The 25,864-nt window shown below is 39.7% G+C and overlaps 1 protein-coding gene across 1 annotated transcript in view; it reads right to left on the reverse strand.

The window, feature by feature from the left end:
- nudC (nuclear distribution C, dynein complex regulator) overlaps positions 1-25,864 on the reverse strand; it is a 332,523-nt gene that overhangs the window by 75,337 nt on the left and 231,322 nt on the right. Inside the window, exon 5 of the mRNA XM_067156732.2 lies at positions 7,445-7,639. Within this exon, the coding sequence (XP_067012833.1) occupies positions 7,445-7,639 (195 nt within the window). The remainder of the gene's footprint in view (positions 1-7,444; positions 7,640-25,864) is intronic.

Genomic DNA, 25,864 nt, shown 5'->3' on the forward strand with positions numbered 1-25,864 from the left:
ATATGGACTATTTAGAACACCAAGAAATCAAAAAAAATAGGAAATATCATCTATTGGTGCAGGTTTGTCGATGATGCATTCATAATCATGGACAATAGACATACTAATGAAAACATAATCCTAGAACAACTAAATAAAATAGATCCCCATATTAAATTTACCATGGACACTGAATATAACAACACCATAAACTACTTGGATATATCCATAACCAGACATAACAACCACCTAACATACAACATATATAGAAAACCTACCCATACATCAAATACAATAAAGATAGACTCCACCCACCCACATACTCACAAGAGAGCTGCATACTATAGTATGATTCACAGAGCATATAACATTCCACTTTCAAAGGAAAATCTAAATAAAGAATTAAACACAATCCACGAAATAGCAAAACAAAACGGATATAAAAGAGAAATGATAAACCAGATCATCAACAAAGTCAAAAACCAACCGAAAACCAAGTTAACCAGAATCACCAAAGATAAAAAAGAATATACACTGTTTACTTACAACAATAAACATCTTCAAAAAACAAGGTCTAAAAATAGCATACAAAACTACATGCAATAACACCAACATACTATACAATTCCAAATCAGTTAATAACATCAATAAATATAATCACTCAGGAGTCTATCGCCTCAAATGCAACGACTGCCGAGCCAGCTATGTAGGGCTTACTGGTAGGAGTTTTTTAATGCGATATAACGAACACGTAAATGTCGTCAAACACAGACACTTTTCAGCTATGGGTCAGCACATTGACGATCAAAAACACAATTTCACGGACATAAATAGTGACATGCAAATCCTCAATATGAATCCAAAAAGTCCCTTGCTCAGTATAATAGAAGAATTTTACATAAATTTAGACAAATACGTCAATCCGAACTCCAACTTAAATGAAAGCATAGACAGAAACAATATTCTTTTTCATGCAGTAATTCCCTTACTAAAAGATTTCTACCTTAAAAGAATTAATAAACAAAAATCCATACGTTCAAATCAACCGCTCCAAGACCTCCTCCCCTCCAACCCCACTTCCGTTACTAACACTCCACCCATTCCCCCAATCCTCCCCTCTACCGTCGCCAACTACAATCTCAGAGCAACACGTATCAGATCTCGACAGGCAGCTACACAGAATGCACGGTTCCAACACCTAACGTAAGTGAAATGACATACGATTTACTATTACACTTTCATACCACACCATTTTCACATTCATTATTTCTATTTCCAGATACTTTGTTTTCACAACATATATGCTTCTACGATAAAATCAACGTGCACCTTACCAGGACGCATAACATTCAACGCGTTCTTACAAATGTCACCAACTCAACACATTACGGCACACGAAAAGAACAACATGCTCCATCAATATACTCAAGACTCTTAATAGCTCTAACAACAGTAGCTGCCTAAAATATCTCCAGACATACAACCAAATATTACCGATATTGCAAGCAAATTATACAAATACTTACCTAACCGCAATTTTGTATATAGTTATATATTTTTACGGACCCATTTTATCGGAACATTATAACTAATCAAATACTGTTGTGAAAACCTCGTTAACCCCATTTTACCCCAAACAATGTATATATAGCACCACATATCAATAATGTTAATGCAATGTATTTTTAACCAGGCATATACATATACCACTGTTTTAGTTATGTGTCCAATTTAATAAGATTATCCAATGCCTATGCTAAACAAAACAAATAATTTTAAAAAAAGTTTAACCCTATTCCGAGACATAAAATAAGAATAATAGGCTTTATAAACTGATACTTTAGTATTTAAGATATATGCCAACAAGGTATTGCGTACCAATATTTTAATCACAAGTGTCCAAACCAATAATTCTACATTTTCATATGACTGATCAATAATCAATTAATGTAATTTAAGAACCAATTTTTAATGTATATTACTGAACTTACTACTATTAATTTACACAAATGTATGTATATCTCATTTCACATTGTACAACCCAAATTAGACAGTGATAACATGATAAATAGCATGTAATTTCATGGATGAACTACTTACCTTGACACTGTATGCTGGAAAATTTAGGATTGACACATACAATAGTTCAAATGTACCAAGACATACATACCAACATTTATGATCAGTTCGATTTAATTTAAGTTTTAATCATTATATGTGATGTTTTTGTAAAATATATCTTTTATGCATGTCAACTGAAGATGACCCCCTAGGGGTCGAAACCGGTCTTGACAATATTTACTAGCTGAATGTGAATAAATTTTGTATTGATAAGGTGGTGACTTATATTTATACTTCCTGTATGGATGCGAAACTTGGACCATAAAAGCTAAAGACAGGAACTGAATCAACGCCTTTGAAATGTGGTGTTGGAGAAGGATGTTGCGAATACCGTGGACAGCCAGGCAAACAAATGATTCTGTTATCCGGGAAATTGGAATACAAGAAAGTTTATGCCAAGTTGTGTACCAGAGAATTCTGCAATTCTTTGGTCACATTATGAGAAGAGAGGATGAACCAAACCAAACCCCATGGCACCACAGCCCTTGAAGGGCCTTGGCTTACCAAGCGACCGCTGCTCAGCCCGAAGGCCTGCAGATTACAAGGTATCGTGTGGTTAGCACGACGAATCCTCTCGGCCGTTATTCTTGGCTTTCTAGACCGGGAAGAGAGGATGATAACCTGGAAAAATTAAGTGTCCAAGGAAAAGTTTCTGGTACAAGGACACGAGGACGGGTCGCAAAAAGATGGGTTGATCAAGTAAGAGAGATCATGGGCTTACCCTAGAGAGTTACTATCCGGAAAACGCAAGTACGTACAGAATGGTATCATCTTATAAAAGAAACAACTAAGTCCTTGGGTCACGATAGTCAGTCATGAGTGGAACGACTGGAGAGAGAGAGACTGTATGTTGTGGTTAAGTGTACGAAAGGGCTGTGAGCCCTAAATTCACCACATAAAAAGACATAAAATAAATAAATAAATAAATAAATAAATAAATAAATAAATAAATAAATAAATAAATAAATAAATACTTAGAGTTCTGATTCGATTTGACTGTACACATGTTAATTAGCAAACTCGAGTTTTGCATTATTTTGTCTAACATCAGACAGATGATTTTTTTTAAATAGAATGTGATCTTTTCACTCTTAAAGCTGACTCAAATTTGATCAATTACCATCTGATAAGAAGCTAGAGATGATGCTACTGCTGATCTGTAATATGTATTAATTGGAATAATACAAATCCAGTGCTGGAACATAATAATAGATTTGTTAAACACACTGTGTACTGTTAACAAAGAATGGTTATAAGGTCCCTTGGAAGTTATCATCGTTTGCATAGAAATTCAGGGAATTTATCCTCTCCTTACAATCAATCAAGTGGTACTGAGGGCAATATAAGCCGCAGAGCGTACAGGAACATTGGGTTGAAGCATGATGATAACCTCGTTGGTGACAAATTCTGTGGTGAAAGCCATGCGCTGCAGTCCGCGTGAAGACATGTCGGAGTTCAAAGTTGGACTCTTTCCATACATCTGTGTTCAGTGCAGGAGTTTCATAGAAGTCTGGATCTATTGCTGCAAGCTTTTGCTGTCTTTGTTCGATGTGGGCCTCATATGCTGGGGTGGATTCTAGATTATTACTTATCATTATCTCCCAAAAAGTCCGTGTCTACCAGTTTGTACACTAACCGTGTCCGAACTGTTCTGTATTGCCATAATGCTCTTTTCAAGTAGGTGGCTTTCACAGCTTCCAGTCTCACCAGGTTGGCCATAGTGAGATGCGTCCATATTTTGCTGATGGCATAGCAGGCTATTGGAGCTATCTTAATGTTAAAGAGAATGAGGGCGGTTGTTACTGATAGTTTCTCAACGCTCTTTATTTCAAATATGGACTTAATCGCTGCAGTGCATCGTTCCTCTATGTGTTTAGTAAACGTCTTCCCAGTTACTTGCAAGGTTAAGCCTAAATAAAGATACGAGTTTACCAGCTTTAGTTTGTTATTGCCGCACTCCAAGACATCTTCTGTAGAGAGATTTCCTCCTCGCCTAAATTTCATAACTTTTGTTTTGCTGGTATTTATTTCTAGATCATTTCTCAGAAACCATTCGTTTAGCTTATTGAGTCCTTGCTGCAGGGATTTTCTGTTTTTTGATAGCAATATCATGTCATCAGCGTACAGGAACATTGCAATATCTTCCGAGGCCACCTCACTGATGACATCATGAGTCAACAGATTAAAAAGCATTGGACTGAGAGGGTCTCCTTGGAGTACGCCATTAGTCTGGGTTATAAGTCCAGACCGGCCTACTTTATCACTAACTATAAGCCAGTTAGAACTTAGTGTATCTTCCAATACGTGCAATAGTGGATTCCCTGGTCCTAAGATAAAAGATAAGTTTCCTAAATAGAATGGTTCTGTTAACTCCATCGAACGCTTTAGTATAATCCACGAAGATAGCGTAAACGAAGCCTCCAGTTATGCTTGAATATTACTGTCCATATAACTACAGTTAGAGAAACTGATTCTTTTAGAAGCTCATTTGTGAGGTTATCCGGCCGGACCTGGCGCTTTCCTTGTGTACATATTTGAAATGCATTCCATACTTCTTCCACTGTGATTGGCACGATTGGATCCTGCTGTGTGGTTCGAGTCTGTATGTTGGCCATTTGGGTCCTTTGATATATACTTGAAAAATGCTCTTCCCATATTTTCATCGGTATAGTGGGATTCACTTTCGTTCTGTAGGGTTCAAGTACTCTATACGGTTTTGATTCTGCGACTGCTATTGTCTCCAGCTCTTGCTTTACAATGAAGTCTTGTCGCTTCTTTCTGATTAATTCTTTGTATTTACTCCTTTCTTCTGAATATTCTTTCAGCGTTATTTCTGTTTTGTGTTCTCTCCATCTGTGGAGTTTCTCCAAGGTTACTTTCCTTTGGGTGTAACAATCCTCGTCAAACCAGGGCTTGCTTATTCTTTTTGGGGGCATCTTTCCTGCTGAGTTAAGTAAGGTATTTTCCAGTAGGTCTAAGGCCTTATCAATATTCCCTCTAGATAGACATGAAGTTATTGCGTTTTTATCTAGTGACTGTTCCAGTAATGCTATGTTGATGTGCCGTGGGGCCCATTGTTGCTTAATGTCAATGATTTCCAAGTCATGTATTTTGAAACTAGTGTGTATTGGAATGTGCTTTCAGATCGGTAACCAAATGTGTTTCTGTTGTAGTATGTGAAATTCCTTACCTCTGAAGAATATTAAGTCTATGACACTCGAGCCATTGTAACCTATATAGTTGGGAGTTGTTCTTGGTTGACCAGGGAAAATCCTTCTTCTTCAAGGGCTTCGAAAACAGCTAGAGCCTTACGGTCGGATTTGTCCAGACGGCAATTAAAGTCCCCTGTTAGTAGTATTGGCATGTTATTACTCACTTTCTCTAAAGCATGCAAAATAGTTTCTATGACAACTTCTGCAGAAACGTTGGGTCTTATGTACATTCCGATTACAGAAAAGTGTCTAAAAGTGACGATCACGATGTCGAATTCTGTGTATTCACTAACATTTTGGCCCATAGACGGCTTGTAGAAACAGGATACTACTCCTGACGGTCTGCCTTGATGTCCTATCGTTGCTAGTGAGTGAACTAAATGGTAGCCCTTGATGCTGACTGGTTCCAGGAGGAAAGTTTCAGTTAGGATTATTAAATCTTGAACTAATATGGATATCTCAGGAGTGCGCATAAGTGACTTGAGGCCTTCGACGTTCCATAGGAGGCATGCAAGTTCACTGCTGTCGGATACGAAAGGAGCGAAATGTCACATCTTCTGGCCAAAAATCAGGGCTGAATATTCTCTCCTTAAACTTGATGGGAACTCCAACCTTAAAGGCTTTGTTTGATCCTTGGGTGGTCAACATGGAACATTCGGTGACTTTATCAATACCATTCTCATTCATATATTGAGTGATGTCAAACGCAGTTGTTTCGCTGCTAAGGTGACCCATATATATCCACACATTTCTTTCTGCTGCTTTCAGTACTCCAACTGTTGCAGTACCTCTTTGAGCGTCTAGTGGTCTTCTGCGTCTTGATTGCACCTGATGGTCTGGATATTGATTGTATTGTCCACGTGTGCGTCCAATTTGCTCCATGGGGCTTCCTCTTTACTGGGTTGTACAACTACCTCACCTACATCCGCCTCTCTCCCTACGCCGACTGGCGCAGTAACTCTTCGGAAGTCTGGTGAATTTCCGATTTTTTATTGCAATTCTTGTTCTGGATATTGACTGTTTTGTCTACGCTTAAGTCCCATAGCTGTGGGCTGCTGGGCGTCCCTTTCAACGAATCGGTCACCTGTATCTTCTGTTTCTGTCACCACAGTTTGTGCTGCGATTGTGACAGCATTTGAGGTTATCCCGGATTGCTGATTGTTTAAGGAACTCCTAGGTGTAGACACAGCTGGTGACTGTCCATATTCTTCTCGGCTTCTGCTTATTATTTCCCTGTATTCTTGGGGCGTCCAATTTCTTGTAATTTGCAACGTCTGTTTGTCCTTGAGGGCGAGTGATTTTGTCCATTTCTAACACTATTATTTCTTGAACTTTTCCTGTAAGTAAAGTCTCCATATATTACTGCATATGATCTATAGCAGATTGCATAGATTCCATGGATCTTACAAGTTTATGAATAAATACCTCTTGATCCTCCATTTGTTTTATTTTTGGCTTACACTTGTTACATAACCATGCGAGTTTACAATTAGCCCTTTTAAGTGTGTCAAATTCGCCTGGAGTCAAGCCCGCACACTTCCGTACCTCTATGTCAGGCATTTTCAGCGTTCGGTGAATCTAGTTGACCGTGACTTCCGTGAGAATGGCGACTGTCTTTTAGTGACTCTTTTGTTCTAACCTGTATCGGTTTACGATACAGTTTCTTGTGGCCTACAAATTTAATTCGTGAATACCAATATATCCACTTGTGCCTTAAATATTGCTAGTGTACTTACATACAAATAAAGCGCTGTATCGGAAAGATAAACCACTTTAGAAGAACATAATACTGCAGTTCGCCTCTAACGCGTCCGCCATTAACTTTTTCTCCTTTAGAAATTAAACATGGAACATTAGACACTGTAAAAGGAATCAAATGAATTGTGCAATTTATGCTTTAAATATTTTCATCTATAACCGAAGTTTATCCATCTGATACAACTACCTAACACAGAATTAATAAAATTACAATATACCAGAAAATAACAGACTGTACCTGAAAAAGTAGTTATTAATTTTGACAGGCTCAAAAAGTTGAGTTATATATTAACTAAGCTGAAACTGAAGAGAAATGGCTTCCACTAGGAAAAATATAATGTTTCCATCGAATTTCTACTTAAATTGCTCCTCACCTTCTCTAAGTTTATAACCAGAATGCGACCATCCTCCAGAACCCACGTTGATTCCTCTATCTTCACCTCACTGTGTAAGTCACCATCTATGATGGGATTCTGTCCTCTAATTCCACATTTTAGATGACGCTTGGAAATGATGACCGTTAAATCTCTTGGTCGCACCTGGAAGTTTGCTTTGATAGGTACACGAAGCTGAAACACACAACATCTGATTCACTATTTTTCATATGTACAAGATCAATAAAGAACATAGAAAAACATGCTGAATATTCATGAACAATAAAACAGTCATCATACACTATTAGAATTATCTTCCATCATTTTGCCTGCAAGCCCTTGCAAATGAGCCAGTGTCCCCCCATCATAATGAATTCAAAACACAAGAAGATTGTGAACTGATGAAGCTGAAATAAAAGATCAATCCACAATAGATACATCAAGCACTACCAGCATACATTTGCACTCGCAACTGATTTAAAGTTACCTCTGTTTCAAGAGATTCTGAATATTCCTTGTTTAAGAAATTATGATTCTGTGCTAGAAGAAACACCTTCAACCCTTGTAGATACCGAGCCCCAGAATATGGAATAATGTACGAGCAAGTAAGCCAGATAGGAAGGTTCTGACCCAAAGAGGGTGATTAGTTTCACTTTAAAAATAATAAAGTCTTATATTATCCTCCTTTTCAATACAAAACCATCCATATTAGATGGGATACTATCTATACATGTCTCTGCCTATCTAAAGGCCATCCTCAGTAGAAGCTCAAATATTACATTTATGCAAACAAATAAAAACACTAATAAAATGTGTGGGATTAAAAGAAAATCATCATGATTAACATATTAAAAACATATTGAGGTAGGAAAAATCCTCTTGTCTAAAAACTCATTTGGTTGACATAAAACTTGCTAATCCTTTTAAAATCGTCGCCATAAGACCTATCTGTGTCGGTACGACGTAAAGCCCCTAGCAAAAAAAAAAAAAAAAAAAAAAAAAAAAAACCTTTTAAAGGTGGAAATCTGTATTGCGCAGCATAGTGAGATCATCAGTAAGGGGATAACGAGTGTGCAACATTCGTTAGAAGGTTGTTGTCTCGATTGGTACGACCTTGTTGGTCTCGTGTCAAGAGAGACCACTCATAAAAAAGTTAAACATATACCAGATTCTGTTAGTTGAGGTGGAACTAATATATTATTATTTAATGTAAAACTCAGAATAGTAAATACATCGAAACTGAACACTCTGCATTAACACTGGACCCAGAATGAAAAGGAAGACATACTGTATGTGACTAAACCAAACAAATTAAGGAACCTCTCGTATCATAAAAAAAGTTTTCAATCCAGTCACACAAGTTAATGTGTTGGTCCTCCACAAACCCTGAGGCAGACTTGAATGTGATAGGGCATGCTCAGTACCTAATCAATGAGCATTTCTTGAGGCAAACGGTCCCACTCTCCGATGGCAGCATCTTATAGGCCCTGAATTGTTAGTGGCTGATGTTGATGGTTGGAAATTGTTAACTGAAGAAAGGTTCACATATGCTCTAATGCAGTTGATGTCCAGGGAAGATGCTGACCAGTCCATTCTGCAGACTCCACATTCCTCCAGGTATCCATTTACAGCTGCTGCACGATGAGGATGAGTGTTATCATCCTGCTGAATAATACCATCCCCTGAAGTCTCTGCAAAACCACTTACTAAGGGTTGGAAAATATTTCCCTTGAATGTGAACCACCAGTGTATGGCAGCCAAACATAACACCTGACCAGAATAGTGCTGAACCTCCAAGCTGTTGGTGACATTCAAGCAAGAACGATTCATTGTAATGTTCCTCTTTTGCCCTCCATATGCACAGAAAGTTGTCATCAGGGTTTAAACCAATTCACACTTCATCAGTGAACAATGTTCTGGACCACTGATCTCACGTCTAAGACTGCCAACCTGTGATGTCAAGTGGATTCTTGAGGGATCTTCTTGAATCTAGTCCCCCATTAGAAAGTTTGGGTACTTACAGTAACTACTGCGGCATCTCTAAGATTGTGGTGCAGAGTAGCAGCTGTATGTATAGGGTGTCTACATGCAGATATGTGTATGTATACCAGTCTTGAGTTGCTGCTGTTTTGCACGGACGGCCCATGCAATGTTTATTTGCTACTGCATGGGTGCCTTGGAACTTTTCCCACAATCTGAAGAAAACACTTTTGATTCATGTGAACAATGTTGGCAACATCACATTCAGCTGCATCAAGGTGATGATTTTTATGCAACCTGCAACAGATAGCACATGACGAGACATTTTATGGACAGAGCATAAAAGCAAGGTACACTGATAAGCTTGCCTAGAGATCACCTCAGCTCTTGTGTACTGGATTTGTTTACCAGTCGTGAGTCAACTGTCCTTAGCAGTGAAGATGGAAGGGTTGCCACGATTTAAATAATGTACTTAGTTTCTACCCGGGGCTGCCTGGCCGAGGCAGTAAAGGAGTGCTTGGTTCTTGCGGAAGGACGTGGATTCAAATCCCCGCCAGGAAGACGTAAAATTTAAGAAACGAGATTTCCACTTCCGTAAGTGCACATGGCCTTGAGGTTCACTCAGCCTACACCAAAAATGAGTACCAGGTTAATTCCTGGGGGCAAAGGCGGCCAGGCGTTGAGCTAACCAATCTACCCCATCAAGTGCTGTGGTTACGGACAGTGGAAGCCTTTACCTTTCACTCCTCCAAGGGCCTTCATGCCTATATGGAGGTGACTTTGCTGTGTTTTTCCCCTAACTTTCTTACCTGAACATTTATTTATTTTTGCTAGTGGCTTTATGTCGCGAGCATTTATTTTGATGAGTATATATAGCCCTTCCACACCCATTACCAGAACACTTGTGAACACCTGGATTGTGTACAGTTGTTCTTTCTTGTCTTGTACTGTTATGTTCTTACCTGTGACAGGCAAATTTTTGTAATTCTTTGTAGTGTCAATTTCAGTGGCATGTCTTAAATGTGTTTTATTCTTCCTTTTATTGTATTGTAGTAATTTGTGGTTTCCAAGATTTTAATGTTAAATGGAGTCATTCCAGCAAGTAAACAGTGTTTCATATGATATCATTCTCAAGGCTTCCATGACTTTAGTATTAACTAGTCTACTCTTTTTAGTTTATCAGTGTGGTTTGTATTTACGGCATCTACCCGATAAAGAACTCCATAGGAGAGTAATGGAAGTACAGTATTGTTCCTTAGATGATACTCATTACATCGGAACACAATCCCCAATTAATTTTTGCTGACTTTGACAAGGAGTATTTTAATGTCTTTTTCAATATTGGTGAAAATACTTAAAATCATAAACAAAGGCCCCCTCTTACACACTACTGAAAATTGCTTTATTCACCTTGATCAATACTACAATCCTAATTTCAATTTAAACGACATTTCTGAAAAACCCAATATTTTCGATTTCCTAATTCTTCTTCTCAAAAATTCTAAATTTCAAAACCCCAATTCTATTTTCCATGCCTTACAAAGTTCCTACCCACATTTTCTACCTCCTAAAAATTGCGCACTGAGCATATACGTTTTTCATTTGTTTCCGATATTGCGCTTTTTACTGTATTTTTTTCTCTTCACAATTGTTTTTTCACGTCAACTGTTCTAAGTATTCTATAGGAGCACAATTACTTATCCAATTATATTGAATTTGATTATATTTATCTATATACTTACTTTCCCGCGACCGAAGTAAATTACTGGAACTTCAAGCTATTCTCCGTTTTACTTTGGCGTTTGAAACCACAGTGCCTGATATTGAATGTGTCACGCTGATCACCGGGAGCTAGCAAGTTGCTTCAATGGACCTACTCGTCTTCAACTCCTGCACGATCATGGATCTTCGTATGTGTTCGATTGTGATGTGACTTTGTGCCTGACAGTGTTTAAAAACTTGCTCATTTAACCGTTCTCCGCTATTCGCAAACATTGTGGGACTTCGCCTAGCGCTGCGTGTGCCACGCTGCCGCTCAGAGAATTGCGCACCGTTTTCTTTTGACTGACTTTCATTTTACTTCCTCTGAGTTTTACATTGTCTACCCCCGTTCATTTATATCGCCTCTTCTACTGATCCGGAGTGTACTTAATCTTTTCCTATGCATTGTTTTTCATGTTTTAATCGGCTGACGATGACCTGGACTAGGGTCGAAACCGGTACCATTTCTACTTATTATTAAATGGGAATGTAATTTACTACATTTCTTATTCTTTTGTATTGAATAGGTTGAATCTAGTTTTCAATTATTTCAATTTTAACTGTAATATTCTTCAATACGGAACAATGAAATTTTTAACTTTAAATTTGACAAGGAGTGTATGAGTTTTGTAGACTTGTTTTAGCTATTTGTTTTATATGACCATTGAATCTGAACCTGTTATCAATTAATAATCTCAAGTATTTCACTGAATTAGTCTTGTTTTATTTTACCACTGTTAAGGTATATACTTAAAATCTATGAGATTTTTTAGCTTATTTCTAGTCACCAACATTACTTGAGCTGTATTTAAAGGATAGTTTCTTTCCTTAGGCCCATTTGGAAATTTTCATCTTTTCAATATTAGTTTTGTTTCCAAATTGCAACATCCTTTTGCCTGTATTTTATTTATTTATTTTCCTGTAGATATGAAACCAACAAACCAAAACCAGAGATCGTACATTTTTATTTCTGCAGAGATTCCGCAGAGTGAGTGCTTACGAACATAAAAACTCTGCTACTGTCTTACAAACAAATACAGTCATAGGAAAAAGTATTCGTACACTTAATACTGAAACAAAAATACTTTATTTAGTGCACTTATTGCCATGTACGTTGTATAACATAAATAGGTTAGCTTCCTGTACACTATGTAAAGACATATACACCATAAAAAATACAATTGATGGATGTCCCTGCCATTAATACATAAATAAATGAAAATGCCTTGATTTCATACTCATAAAAAGTATTCGTACAGTCCGGTTTTACTTTCATTCCCCACTGATTTTAGTGCATATTTAGTATTTGTTGGCAATCCTTTTGATTTTACAATGGCCTCAAGCCGCCTAGGCATTGAATGAACTAGCTTGGGGGTGAAGGTGGGGTCAATCTTACCCCATTCTTCCAAGAGAGCTATTTTCAAAGCTGGCTTTGATGAAATATTAATTGCGCCCAGTCTCTCTTTACGATAATCTCGCACATATTCAATCGGATTCATATTCGGGGATTGGTGGGGGTGTTCCATATATGTTGGTGTGTTTTATAAAATCCACAGTCGTGTATCCAGGGCCGTATGGTTTGGATCATTATCCTGCATGACTACATAATCACCCAGAAGTCCCATTTTTTCGGCACTAGATACTAGACGTTTCTTCAAAACTTCAATACAATGTTTACGGTCCACCTTTCCATCTATGAATTCTAAGGAACCTACTTCAGCTGAGCTCATGCACCCCCAAACCATTAAACAACCTCCACCATGCTTCACTGAAGGAAGCAGATATTTTTCTTCGAGTTCTATGTTCTTTTTACTCCGCCCCTTTTTGCAATGTTCTTGAAAAATAGTGAATTATTTTTTCATCCGTAAATGTAACTGGATACCGTAATTCTAGAGAAGCATGTTTGTAGTCTGTAGCATATTGTAGTCTCTTCTTCCTGTTTGCTGGGGTAATTAAAGGTTTTCGCCTGGCATTTCTACAATGATAGTCATTCGTATATAAAACCTTTTGAATTGTAGAAGCACAGATATGAAGTTTTAAATCATTTCCTAGTTCAGACCTCAGTTTTGCAGCACTAATTCTAGGATTTTTCTTAAGTTTCCTGAAGTTTAGTCTTTCAGTTCGTTCGCCTAGTGTGCATGGACGTCCACATCTACGTGCAATTTTGAAAGATTTTCTCTCACCATACCTGTCAATAATTCCCTGAATTGTAGATCTTGGTCTCTTTACAAATTCAGATATTTCCGAGAGAGATTTACAGGAATTATGAGCCCGAATTATAATCATTCTCCCTTCTTGTGTTGTTTCTTTCATTTTGCGGCCCATCTTACTGATAGACTGTATCACTTGTTGTTTACAACGATTGAAGCACAACTGACTTGGTAAAAGACGTGACCTTTACTGCTTACCTGCGTTGCAAGTGATGTCATCAAGGTTTTTGATCTGAAGATTTTCCACCTGTACGAATACTTTTTATGCATCTATATTTCGAAATTATTGGTGATATGCTTGTTAAAACAAATATTTCCAAAGTACTATTGTTATTTCCGGTACGTATTCATAGTCATGTTTCGTGAAATACCGAAATATAGGAAAGTGGTGAAATTTCTAGCGGCCTATGGACAATGCGTCAATTACAAACGACAATATTGCTTAACGTTTAAGGTGTACGTATACTTTTTCCCATGACTGTAAGTGAGCTTAAAGATGTGTACATTTGTACAAGTGTGTTGGTTCACCATTCCAAGCACAAGCATGTGTGTGGCGAGGGGGGGCACTCATTCACCATCTCGCTCTCTGTTCCGACACACAAATAACTTCATTCATTTATGCATACGCTTGTTCCAGTTTCGACAGCAGCTGTTATCAGTTAGTCAGCCAACCTGCATGAGGGTCTAACATGGGAATCACTATCTCAGGGAAGGTCAAGAAAACAGAACACTGGATATTCTATCTTCGACTGTGAAAAATTGATTGTGGAGAAAATAATCTGGAGAGCTTGATCACCCCGTGAACTTAATGTGTATGAAGTACAGTCATAGGAAAAAGTATTCGTACACTTAATACTGAAACAAAAAATACTTTATTTAGTGCACTTAATGTACGTTTTATAACATAAATAGGTTAGCTTTCTGTACACTACGTAAAGACATATGCACCATAAAACATACAATTGATGAACGTCCCTGCCATTAATACATAAATAAATGAAAATACCTTGATTTCATACTCATAAAAAGTATTCGTACAGTCCGGTTTTACTTTCATTCCCCACTGATTTTAGTGCATATTTAGTATTTGTTGGCAATCCTTTTGATTTTACAATGGCCTCAAGCCGCCTAGGCATTGAATGAACTAGCTTGGGGGTGAAGGTGGGGTCAATCTTACCCCATTCTTCCAAGAGAGCTATTTTCAAAGCTGGATTTGATGAAATATTAATTGTGCCCAGTCTCTCTTTACGATAATCCCGCACATCTTCAATCGGATTCGTATTCGGGGATTGGTGTGGGGGGGGGGGTTCCATATATGTGGGTGTGTTTTATAAAATCCACAGTCGTGTATCCAGGGCCGTATGGTGTGGATCGTTATCCTGCATGACTACATAATCATCCATAAGTCCCATTTTTTCGGCACTAGATACTAGACGTTTCTTCAAAACTTCAATACAATGTTTACGGTCCACCTTTCCATCTATGAATTCTAAGGAACCTACTTCAGCTGAGCTCATGCACCCCCAAACCATTAAACAACCTCCACCATGCTTCACTGAAGGAAGCGATTTTTTTCTTCGAGTTCTGTGTTCTTTTTCCTCCGCCCCTTTTCGCAATATTCTTGAAAAATAGTGAATTATTCTTTCATCCGTAAATATAACTGGATACCATAATTCTAGAGAAGCATGTTTGTAGTCTGTAGCATATTGTAGTCTTTTCTTCCCGTTTGCGGGGGTAATTAAAGGTATTCGCCTGGCACTTCTACAATGATAGTCATTCGTATATAAAACATTTTGAATTGTGGAAGCACAGATATGAAGTTTTAAATCATTTCCTAGTTCAGACCTCAATTTTGCAGCACTGATTCTAGGATTTTTATTAAGTTTCCTGAAGTTTAGTCTTTCAGTTCGTTCGTCTAGTGTGCATGGACGTCCACATCTACGTGCATTTTTGATAGATTTTCTCTCACCATACCTGTCAATAAATCCCTGAATTGTAGATCTTGGTCTCTTTACAAATTTAGATATTTCCGAGAGAGATTTACAGGAATTATGAGCCCGAATTATAATCATTCTCCATTCTTGTGTTGTTTCTTTCGTTTTGCGGCCCATCTTACTGACAGACTGTATCACTTGTTTACAACGATTGAAGCACAACTGACTTGGTAAAAGACGCGACTTTTACTGCTTACCTGCGTTGCAGGTGATGTCATCAAGGTTTTTGACTGAAGATTTTCCACCGGTACGAATACTTTTTATGCATCTATATTTCGAAATTACTGGATGATATGCTTGTTAAAACAAATATTACCAAAGTACTATTGTTATTTCCGGTACATATTCATAGTCATGTTTCGTGAAATACCGAAATAGAGGAAAGTGGTGAAATTTCTAGCGGCCTATGGACAATGCGTCAATTACAAACGACAATATTGCTTAACGTTTAAGGTGTACGTATACTTTTTCCCATGACTGTATATACCGGGTGAGTTGGCCGTGCGGTTAGGAGCGCACACCTATCACAAAAGATTACCCAGTCTTACAAGGAGACCGAATTAGTCCTTTACTGATCACTATCGCAACTGCTGATATCAAAGATTCTGGTGTCAAAGAATTCAGTCTCCTTATACAGGATGCGCACAAAGTCCGTATACACCTGTATTCAATTCAATTAACTCAAAATGATATGACATAAAAGTACATATATTAATTTATTTATTTCTACTTACATATTGCATCTTAGATATCTAAAACATCAGTATGTGTCCCTCTATGATCTCTGCACAGCCGAATACGCTGCCATGTTCTGATGCTCATATTACGCAACATCCTTGGGGTCACTGTCTGGAAAGCGTCGCGCACCGCATTTTTCAGGTCATCAATTCCAACATACCGCTGCTTCCTCACCTGTTCCTTGACGTAATCCCAGAGTACGTTATCGGGTATTTTTAGATCAGGGCTCGTTGGTGGCCATGAAAGAGGAGCTGGATCGTTGTCCGATCCTTGACCGATCCAGCGATTCCCAACGACTGCGTTCAGATTAACAGAACGATCAAAAAGCATGGGCCAAACAGATGCGTTTGTATCATTACGGCCCAGATCATGAGGCGAGATGGGTTTCGCTCGATTTCTTTCCCCAGAAGTAAACAGTGCGACCACGGGAGCTGCGATACGTCGCACAATCGTCAGTGAACATGAATTCTGCCTTCTAGGCCAATTTTCGGAATTGTTGCAGCGTCCGATCACAAGCATCAACACGTCTCTCCAAATCATCTGATAATTCACCTACACTCAATGGACCCCAACACCTCATTTTCAGATCCAGTTTGATGCGTTTCCTCATTGCTTTTTTTTTCCGGTATCCCCAACTGTGACGCACGTTTCCGTATGAATTTGACCGGAGATTGTTCGACAGATTTTTCCACGTCAGCGCGAAGTTCAAGTCTGGGTATCTGACAACAGAAATAAATAATGAGTAGGGGTATACGGACTTTGTGCGCACGCTGTATTTCAGAGATGCTCACGATGGGCTTGTCGTCCCGTGGGCGCATAGCGAGCGGTCAGTGTTTGCGCTTCAGCGACACGTCACAGTCCGTGAAAGTTTTTTTTTTTTTTTTTTTTTTTTTTTTTTTTTCTCTTATCGCGACGATGTGATAGGAATGGGAAGGAAGCAGCCGTGGCCTTCATTAAGGTTTAGCCCCAACATTTCACTGGTGTGACCATGGGAAACCACGGAAAACCAGCTTCACGGCTGTCGACAGTGGAGTTAGAACCCATTATCTCCCAAGTGCAAGCTCACAGCTGCGCGCCCCTGAACGCACGGCTAACTCTCTCGGTCCCGCAAAAGTCAATGAACAGTGAACGATCATTTCAATATTAAAGGATTTATTTTTTAAATGCTATTTGTTCGGGGCGTCGACCTATGAAGATATTTTGCCATAAACACCCAGTCCCCAGGCCAGGGATATTAATCATGGCGGACGCGTTGCCCCCTGCACCGCAGGGCCGGACAATATTACGAGATAGTGGGGGCTTTTTTCCAGTGGACAGAAAACCAGATAAGTTTCAATATAACTTAGGCCTACGTTGTAGGAAATTAGTTATTTCTGCTCTGTTTATGTTTACTGGCCGGATACAATAAAGAGTTTACAGACTTTTGTAATGAAACAGTTTTCACTATTATGGGTATGCTTCAGAAACGTCCCTAATATGAGCAAAGCGAATAAGCTCAGGCTTGTTGCTTGAGTTTATACTATCTTATAAAGAACAATCCAATGACATTTACCGGGAATATTATCAGATTATTAAGAGCTGTATATCTACGAGTTATTGCATTTACAGTGTTGTCGAACTTGGATGGTAAAACATCTGTCTCTTCACTAGAGATGAAACTCACTCGCTATTTAGATGCCAGCTATTATATCAATGGACGTCTGATGACCAATTTTAATTATTTTCAGAAACTCAATGAACAGGAAAAGTCAAATAGCATTACAACACTGCGAAAAATCAAATATTAAATTTGAAGTGTGTTAATATATTACGGTTTACGTAATGAACAGGAATCTTACTTTTCTTGGGAAAAATTGTCGTTCCCATCCAAGAAATCATAAATCGTAGCTTTCACGCTTCAACTCCGTATATTTGTGTATTGAAACATGAAACTTTTAAAGTATCTGTTTTCTTTGAATGTGTATATATAGGACAATAAAAGCAAGTATAATATCGAGCGCAGAATAAATCAACCCGGAATATTTTTAAAGGTAGATTTTTGCTCTGATTATAATGTCTTTATATACTGTACTCCAACATTTCTTAAAATGGTGCGAGGAGAATTTCGTAGTCGACCGAGCGCGTTGGCCGTGCGGTTAGGAGAGCGCAGCTGTGAGCTTGCATTCGGGATACAGTGGATTCGAATCCCACCATCGGCAGTCCTGAAGACGGTTTTCCGTAGTTTCCCATTTTCACACCAAGCAAACGCTGGGGCCGTACCTTAAGGCCACGGCCGCTTCCTTAGCACTCCTATCCCATCGTCGCCATAAGATCTATCTGGGTCGGTGCGACGTAAGGCATCTTGTAAAAAAAAAAAAAAAAAAAACTTCGTAGTCATAATCGAACTTCACTGCTCCTGTATTGTGCAGTGTGTTTGCTCTCTCGTCTGAGTGCGACATACGCTTGGTATCTGCATTTCAGACAGGAGAGCCCGACCGCACTCGACTGGCCTCTACGGGCACCCAGCTGAGCAACTTCGCTATACAGGATGTATCCGTGATGATGTTACAAACTATAAGGGATGATGAAGGACGGCAAATAGATTAATTTGAGATAAGGAACCGTAGTCCGGAAACCTCCGAGTCAAAAATTATTAATAATCAAAATTGTTTAACGTCCATCCGTTCTTAAGAGACGCCGGGGTGTCAAAACAAAGACTTTAATATTACTTATCTAGACTCACAGAGCGCGCTGGTGCTATGCGGAAAATTGAATATCTTCGCGCATCGCCATGTTGCGGGCATTTCAGATTTGAATGAGTGGTAACACGTGGTGATGTTTACAGTTTCTTGTGTGTTTTTCATGGTGATTCCTATCGGTTAGCGGACCTGTGGTTGTGTTATATGATAAAGTGATAATTCATAGTATTGGGAACTATTTTTAGTGATAAGTGCGAGCTTACACTGATCGGCGAAATGAGAGTAGGCCTAAGTTAAGCCGCAAGTGCGGAGTGGAGAACTATTCACGATGGCGACCTCTTGTGCAGCTTTCAATTGCACAAATCAGTATCAGAAAGGATCTGGTATTTTTCACAAGTAAGTAGAAATGTTATAAAATTACCCTAATCGAGAATGGGTTACAAAGTGATGGATTCAGGGATGTATGGGCGTGGCATTCTCAATATTTAGGCTGCTTCTTGGCGTTTTTCATTTCATTAGGGACAATTCTTAAGAATTAAACAGCTATTCTGAAGATTGTTTTTCTCCTCATGATCTGTAAATCATACTGAAGTTGTGAACTGCTGTGATTTGAAAATGACTTTGTATTTTCATGAAAGCTTAACTGCCGAGTCTAGGATTTAATTGCATGTGTCTATTCCGAATATGCAAGCAAATCAGTTACAAACATGATCATTATAGTAAGCCTAATGTGAGCTACATATTCTTTCTTGAAGATTAATTTAATGTACTGGTATACAATGTTTTTCTGTTTTTGGAGAGTGTTCTCTAAATTTAAGGCATGTGTTTATCTACGTAGGTACATATTTACTATCAACAGCAGTGTATTTTGAAGTCTTCCTATCCAGTTTTCTAAAGGTTGTTTTATTACGTCTGTTACTTATAGGCTAGCTATCCGAATGATGTGGAGATTTGTTCAATAACACTGCAAATGTGTTCAGTTTGTATGCGTAAGTATCATTTTCATGTTATTACCGTCTGGATTCTTGTATATTTATTGCGTGTATTCACGTTAGTGTAGGCTGTGCCATTTATTATTAATGAATAGCTAAGTTTCCCTGAAGCTTGGAATGCAACATTTCCGTACGGATCTTCTGCTTTCTAAAGAGGCACCTGTTCAACATTTAATTTTGAATGTATCTAATGAACATTTTTTCTTACCGTGTTATCCTGTATCGCAGGAATAAAAATAACCTGTCGACAGATGTTTTCATTCGTGTGTAATTGAAGTTAATGCATGAATTCCATACTACGATATCCTCGGCGAGCTGTGGAGTGCCCGCAACATGGACAGCTGTTCCCCAGTCACACGGTACTGCGCAGCCAGAGGTGTAGGGCCTTGGTCGAGAAGCGAACGACATGGGTTTGTCACCTTTAACCACATTTAAACGCTACCGATTTCCGTCGGGTTTGAACCCGTGAACTTGGGATTAGTAGACCAACGCCGTACCAACTACACCACTGCAACCGACAGTCAAAAGTTAGAGCAAAAATCGGTCTGATACCTCCAACTGCACTGTACACCTGTCGAGACTGAAGAAGATCTCTTGGCAAGAATTCTCGCTGCCTGCGACGCTGTTCAAACGACACCGGGAATATTCGAACGGGTACGACAGAACCTGATGCGACGATGCAATGCCTGCATTGACACAGGGGTACACCATTTCGACCCTTTGTTGTAAATGGAGCAGCTTGCGAAACCTGTGCAGGTCAACGGACTTGGGCCTGGGCTCGTCAAACAGGTAGGAATTGCACTGCCGTGCTAAGGAAAAAGGCAGTAATTGCCTGAACTTGAAAACTGATATCAAAGTTTAATTTCTCGTTAACTTCTACTTTATGCATGACGTTGTAATTAACACATTAACTTTAAAAAAAACAAGTAGGAAAATGTATTTCTGGCACAGCTTCTTACTAGAACGTTTACCAACAATAAAATGAACGATGTAGCAGTATGCAGACAATGCTTTCTTACACTAAAGTCAGTATTTACCGCTTTCTATCACTGTTGAGCACGAAATGAATGCACAACCTTAAAACGCAGTACTTATGCAGATATTACTTTCGTACAGTGCTATCTCTATTTACTGTTATCTGCCACTGTAGATGTCGAAAAAACTGCAAAGGCAGTAACTGAAATTCCGTTATATTTTAACAAATCGTGTTAATGCATTTTTTAAAGCTTGTATTTTTGCGCAGAACATCGAGACGATTCCAAATACCAAAAACTCTTTTCTTTTTTACTTCCGCAGGTACTGCCTTTTTCCTTAGCGCAGTGCGGGAAGCCTTATGATCTACACCCATGGGCGAACGAAAATGACCAACAAACTTCGACAAAACAATGCACATTATCTTCCGGAAAGAAGGAAAACCTGCAAGAGAAAACGTGACGCTGTGAGAAAGAGAGATTAAAACTATCAACTCATCTACATATTTGGGCATTGTCTTGCAGACTTCCAAGCAATTCATTCAGAATCCATATAAAAGAGAGAGCAACAGCTGCCATTAGAAGAATGCACGGCATTAAGAACATTACCAGACTGCCTTTGCAAACAGCCATAATCCTATTTCACGCAAAAATTACCCCAATCCCAACACAGAACTGATCTGATCTGGGAAAAGCTATAACTGACAGACCTAACTACAATAAAAAGGTGAAATACTTGAAAAGAGTACTTGGGGTCGCGAAAACAGCACCAACACGACTAGCCAACGAATTGGCCAGAAAACAATTCTACCTGGAAGATCGAAGGCTGGCTTTTCCACTGCCTGCTTACAAACAACAAAACTAAACCAGCTAAGAATTCAAAAACGTGAATAAATCCCTCAAGACTTCTATGTTATTGACATAATGACAGACAGCAGATGAACGAAAATAAACCACTAAAATCAATCCATTCTGATGAGGAGAGACTATGTAATATTCATGGCTTCCATAAAACATATGTCCTAACTGGAAATTTCGTGAGCCAAATTTTGAGTGTGTAAGCACATTATGTGATAAATATAACTGTGTAGCGAGCGGGAAAGTTGGCTATAGGAAAGAGTAATCATCAGTAACATGTATTTGCACATGCATCCACACTTCGAATATATACAGCATGTTTAAAAAATAGTGGGCATAATTTCTAAGATAAATACCCCCATATATAGACCAAAAAAGTCCATTAAAACATCAGTCCAGAAATACTTGGTTTCCGGGTTATGGTCATCCAGACAGCGATATTAACCTGAACGTTCTTCTTCATGCACGTAGCTGCGTTACGGACAGTCCGACAGTTACTTCAGACGCGATGGGTAGGCCTACACTGACGAGGAAAGTACCCCGGCTCAAACGGATAAAACCGACAGAAAGTGGGCTTAAAGTATACAGTTGTACCTATGTTAATAGCTACCAAGGCCATTCATCTGCAAAAGTACGTGTTCGGTCGCCAGCGCCATCTAACAGTCATCGCACAGGCTGCACTGCATTGGAGCTGTACACGCAATGCCTGTTGTCAGTTGCAGTGTGTCGTAGTATAGTGCACACACAAACGTCCGACATGAGTACGTGGAAGCCAATCAACCCTGTGAATGTTGTGAAGTTGGTGCCCAAAAAAGGTACGCCGACGCTACACGCTGGATAGAGAAGATGTAAGTGGAGTGGAGGATGGGCCATTTGCATGCATGGTATATAATATCATAACGCAGAAATATAATGGATCTGTAACACAACTACGTACCGACACATTGGAGAGTAATGGTGACTGTGTGGCAGACGGCATAGAAGGAACAGAACATGAGTATGAGGGTTCCAACCGTACCGAAAATCTAGCAACGGAAGGAACTACACGTGACAATGATTTCGCTCCTTCACCCCCAAAACGTGTACGAACAAGTGTGATACGGAGTACTGATGCCCGAACATTGGACAACAATTATGAGGATTATTATAATCGCGGTTACAATTCTTATCAGGAACTAATGAAGCGTTATAGCTGCATTAGGTCGAAATCGAAGTGCAAGGTAATTTTAGATTATGTGACGCGCAAAAGGCAAGACCCAGGCCTGTTCAAGAAAATCAAAACATTAAAATTGAAGGCTTTAAAAGAGTCTGTAAAAACATACTTTGACAGAGCTAGAGATAATGGATCAGTGGTCCACTACTGGCACATTCAAGCATGGGCTCTGGAGGCAGCTAGAGCAGTTTCTCTGGACAATTTTAAAGCATCGTTGCATTTTGTCAGGGCCTTCAAAGACGAATATATTTCGTCCAGACATATCACTATGTTCATGGCTCGTAAAGAGACTGAAGAAGAGCATGTTATTATACAAACAGCAGAAACATTTGTGGCAGACGTGAACATGTTTATTCAAGACGGGAATATAATGAAGGAATGCGTGTGGAATAGTGATAAGGGGCCAAATTTTTTATGAACTAACGGCTTCTGCAACACTTTCAATCCGAGGGATAAAAATCAACATTTGGTCCGGTACAGTCTGTGCATAGTTCTACGCATAGTTACACAATTGATGTGACTGTGTCCATGAATGGCAAATTAGCGAACAAGCTTTACATTTGTCTGCAGGAAAAGGATGGAACGTTTGGTCCGCAGGTTGCAAAGAAACCGACGGCAATGTGTCCACGAAACATCCATGTTGAAGCGAATAAAAGTGGAAAAATGACTAAAGCACATATGAAGAGCTTCTTTAATTCGGTCCTCGCTGAACATGTTGGTGAGAGAGGTATATTACTTTGCGATTCCTGGTCAGGACACAAAGACAACAGCACCATTGAAGAATGTTTTCCAAATAAACATATTACATTAAAGATATTGCCACCAAAGACAACCAAATACTGTCAACCTCTCGATGTAAAATGTTCAGGCAATACAAGCTCTACGTCAGACGTCTTGTTGATTTTGTACGTTTGCAAATATATACCACGCAGGCCACGTTACATGATCGATACTCCATCATCCATCTTCACTCCGTCATCTACAACAAACAATCTGCACCGAGATACAGACCTAGGTTAACAAACGCATGGCAAAGAGCAGGTTATGATGCGGATGTTCCTGTTACTTCGTTTGATAATGTGATCACCGTGGCATTTGAGTTTGGACTATTGCAATGCGGAAACATTCTAAATAATGCGGTATGTCTACATGTTGCTCTCGTTTAGTGTGGATATTGTTCCATTCCGATGTGTTTTAATCACACCACTGAAACTCAACATTTACACTTCGACGTCGAATAAAAGACAACACAGTATCGTCTATTGTGGGAAAGATGACTATGTCAACACGGTACTGCATGTGTTAAGAGTTCTTGTTCCAAGCACCTTGCCAGATGATACTGTACCACATCTGTTTCGTGTTATTATAATGGTCCGAAGTGCCTGTTGCACGGTAGTTTCTGCTGCGAAATGTGTTTCTGCAATCTTTGTACGTCGTAACTTCCAAACATTGATTGTACACTAATGCGGGGTTTTACAGATAAATGCCCTTGATGGGTAGTAGAACAGACATATCTTCGTATGTTAAGCGCACTTCCAGTCGGTTTTAGCCGTTCGAGCTGGGGTACTTCCCTCGTGAGTGTTGTGTTTGAAGTTGTTCTGTGCGACAAGTACTCGCATCAGGACCTAGAAGTGCACATAACGTACGGTAAACAAACCAAATCCCATGCCACTACAGCCCTGATGGGCCTTGGCCTACCAAGCAACCACTGCTCAGCCTAAAGAGCTGCAGATTACGATGCGACGAATCCCGAATTCTTGGTTTTCTAGACCGGGTCACGTACAGTAAGGCGGGCGGTAAATGTTGCGCTGGCCCGTCGTTTCTACCAGAAGAAGTATCCAAACCGCAGATGTCCAGATCGGAAGACATTTGTATATATCCATTGTCGTCTGTGCAAGTATGGAACGTTTGCACGTCGTGCTATCGAAAGGGGACGATCAAGATCTACAACTCTCCAGATGTAGAGGAGGGGATTTTGGATACTATGCAAACGACACCTTCAGCACACGAACGTCAGCGATTCAAGTGAATGGCCCTCATTCAAATGCCTGAAGACTTGCGAGAGTAACGGTGGTATCTCTCCCATTTGCAACGTGTACAGGCAATGTCACTAACAGAATGCCCTGCACGAGTTATGTTCTGCCAGTGGTTCATGCAGCAGTGTGATACAAATTTGAACTTTCTCTCTTAGTAAATGAAATGACGTATGGCTTTTAGTGCCGGTCGTGTCCGAGAACAAGTTCGGTTCGCCAGATGCACGTCTTTTCGACTGACGCCCGTAGGCGACCCGCGCGTCGTGATGAAGATGAAATAATGAAGACGACACATACAACCAGTCCCCGTGCCAGCGGAATTAAGCGGGTGTTGACGCAATGTGATTTCTGCCCAGTGCTCTGAATGTCAACGTGAAGAAATGCAAGCAAGCGCGGGTAAACGGCGGGAGTAACTATGACTCTCTTCTATAGGTCATAGATCTCGGGGAGGCTCGTCGTTTGAGGTGTCGGGCGTGTAAGTCCTAGTATCCGAGATGAAGCGCACGATATTTGCTCATCGCTTGAGGTGTCGGTAATGTAAGTCCTAGTATCCGAGACGAAGCCTCTAGGGCAGCTCGAGTATCTCCCCCGTTTGCCCCCCAGGTGGTTACGTCCCCACCTGTGGCCAAAGGAAGTGGATAATGTGTGGACAGAATGGGCCCTGTCATTCGCCCAAGTCCTGTGCATATCTGCCCCATGTCCCAACCTGTGGGTCTGGACCTTGAGCAAGGCCACCCGGGCGCGGATAAAATCCCAACCTTTGCTCGGGATAAACTAAACAGGAGGGTTTGATGCAGGCAGGTGACTAGGCCGGGACTTGACCGGGGGTTGGGCGGCCGCCAACTCGATCCGGTCTGGAAACCTGGAAAAGGGTCCCCGCGGTCGAGGCCATACTGTGTTATGGGTCTCCTCCTCCGCCGCGGGGGTGGTTGGTCGTTCCTTCTCTTTTGGGTTAAGTTCAGACGTAAAATATACGGACTACTGCTGAGCGG

This window comes from Anabrus simplex, chromosome 1, assembly GCF_040414725.1.
Source record: "Anabrus simplex isolate iqAnaSimp1 chromosome 1, ASM4041472v1, whole genome shotgun sequence".
NCBI classification, from domain to species: Eukaryota; Metazoa; Arthropoda; class Insecta; order Orthoptera; family Tettigoniidae; genus Anabrus; species Anabrus simplex.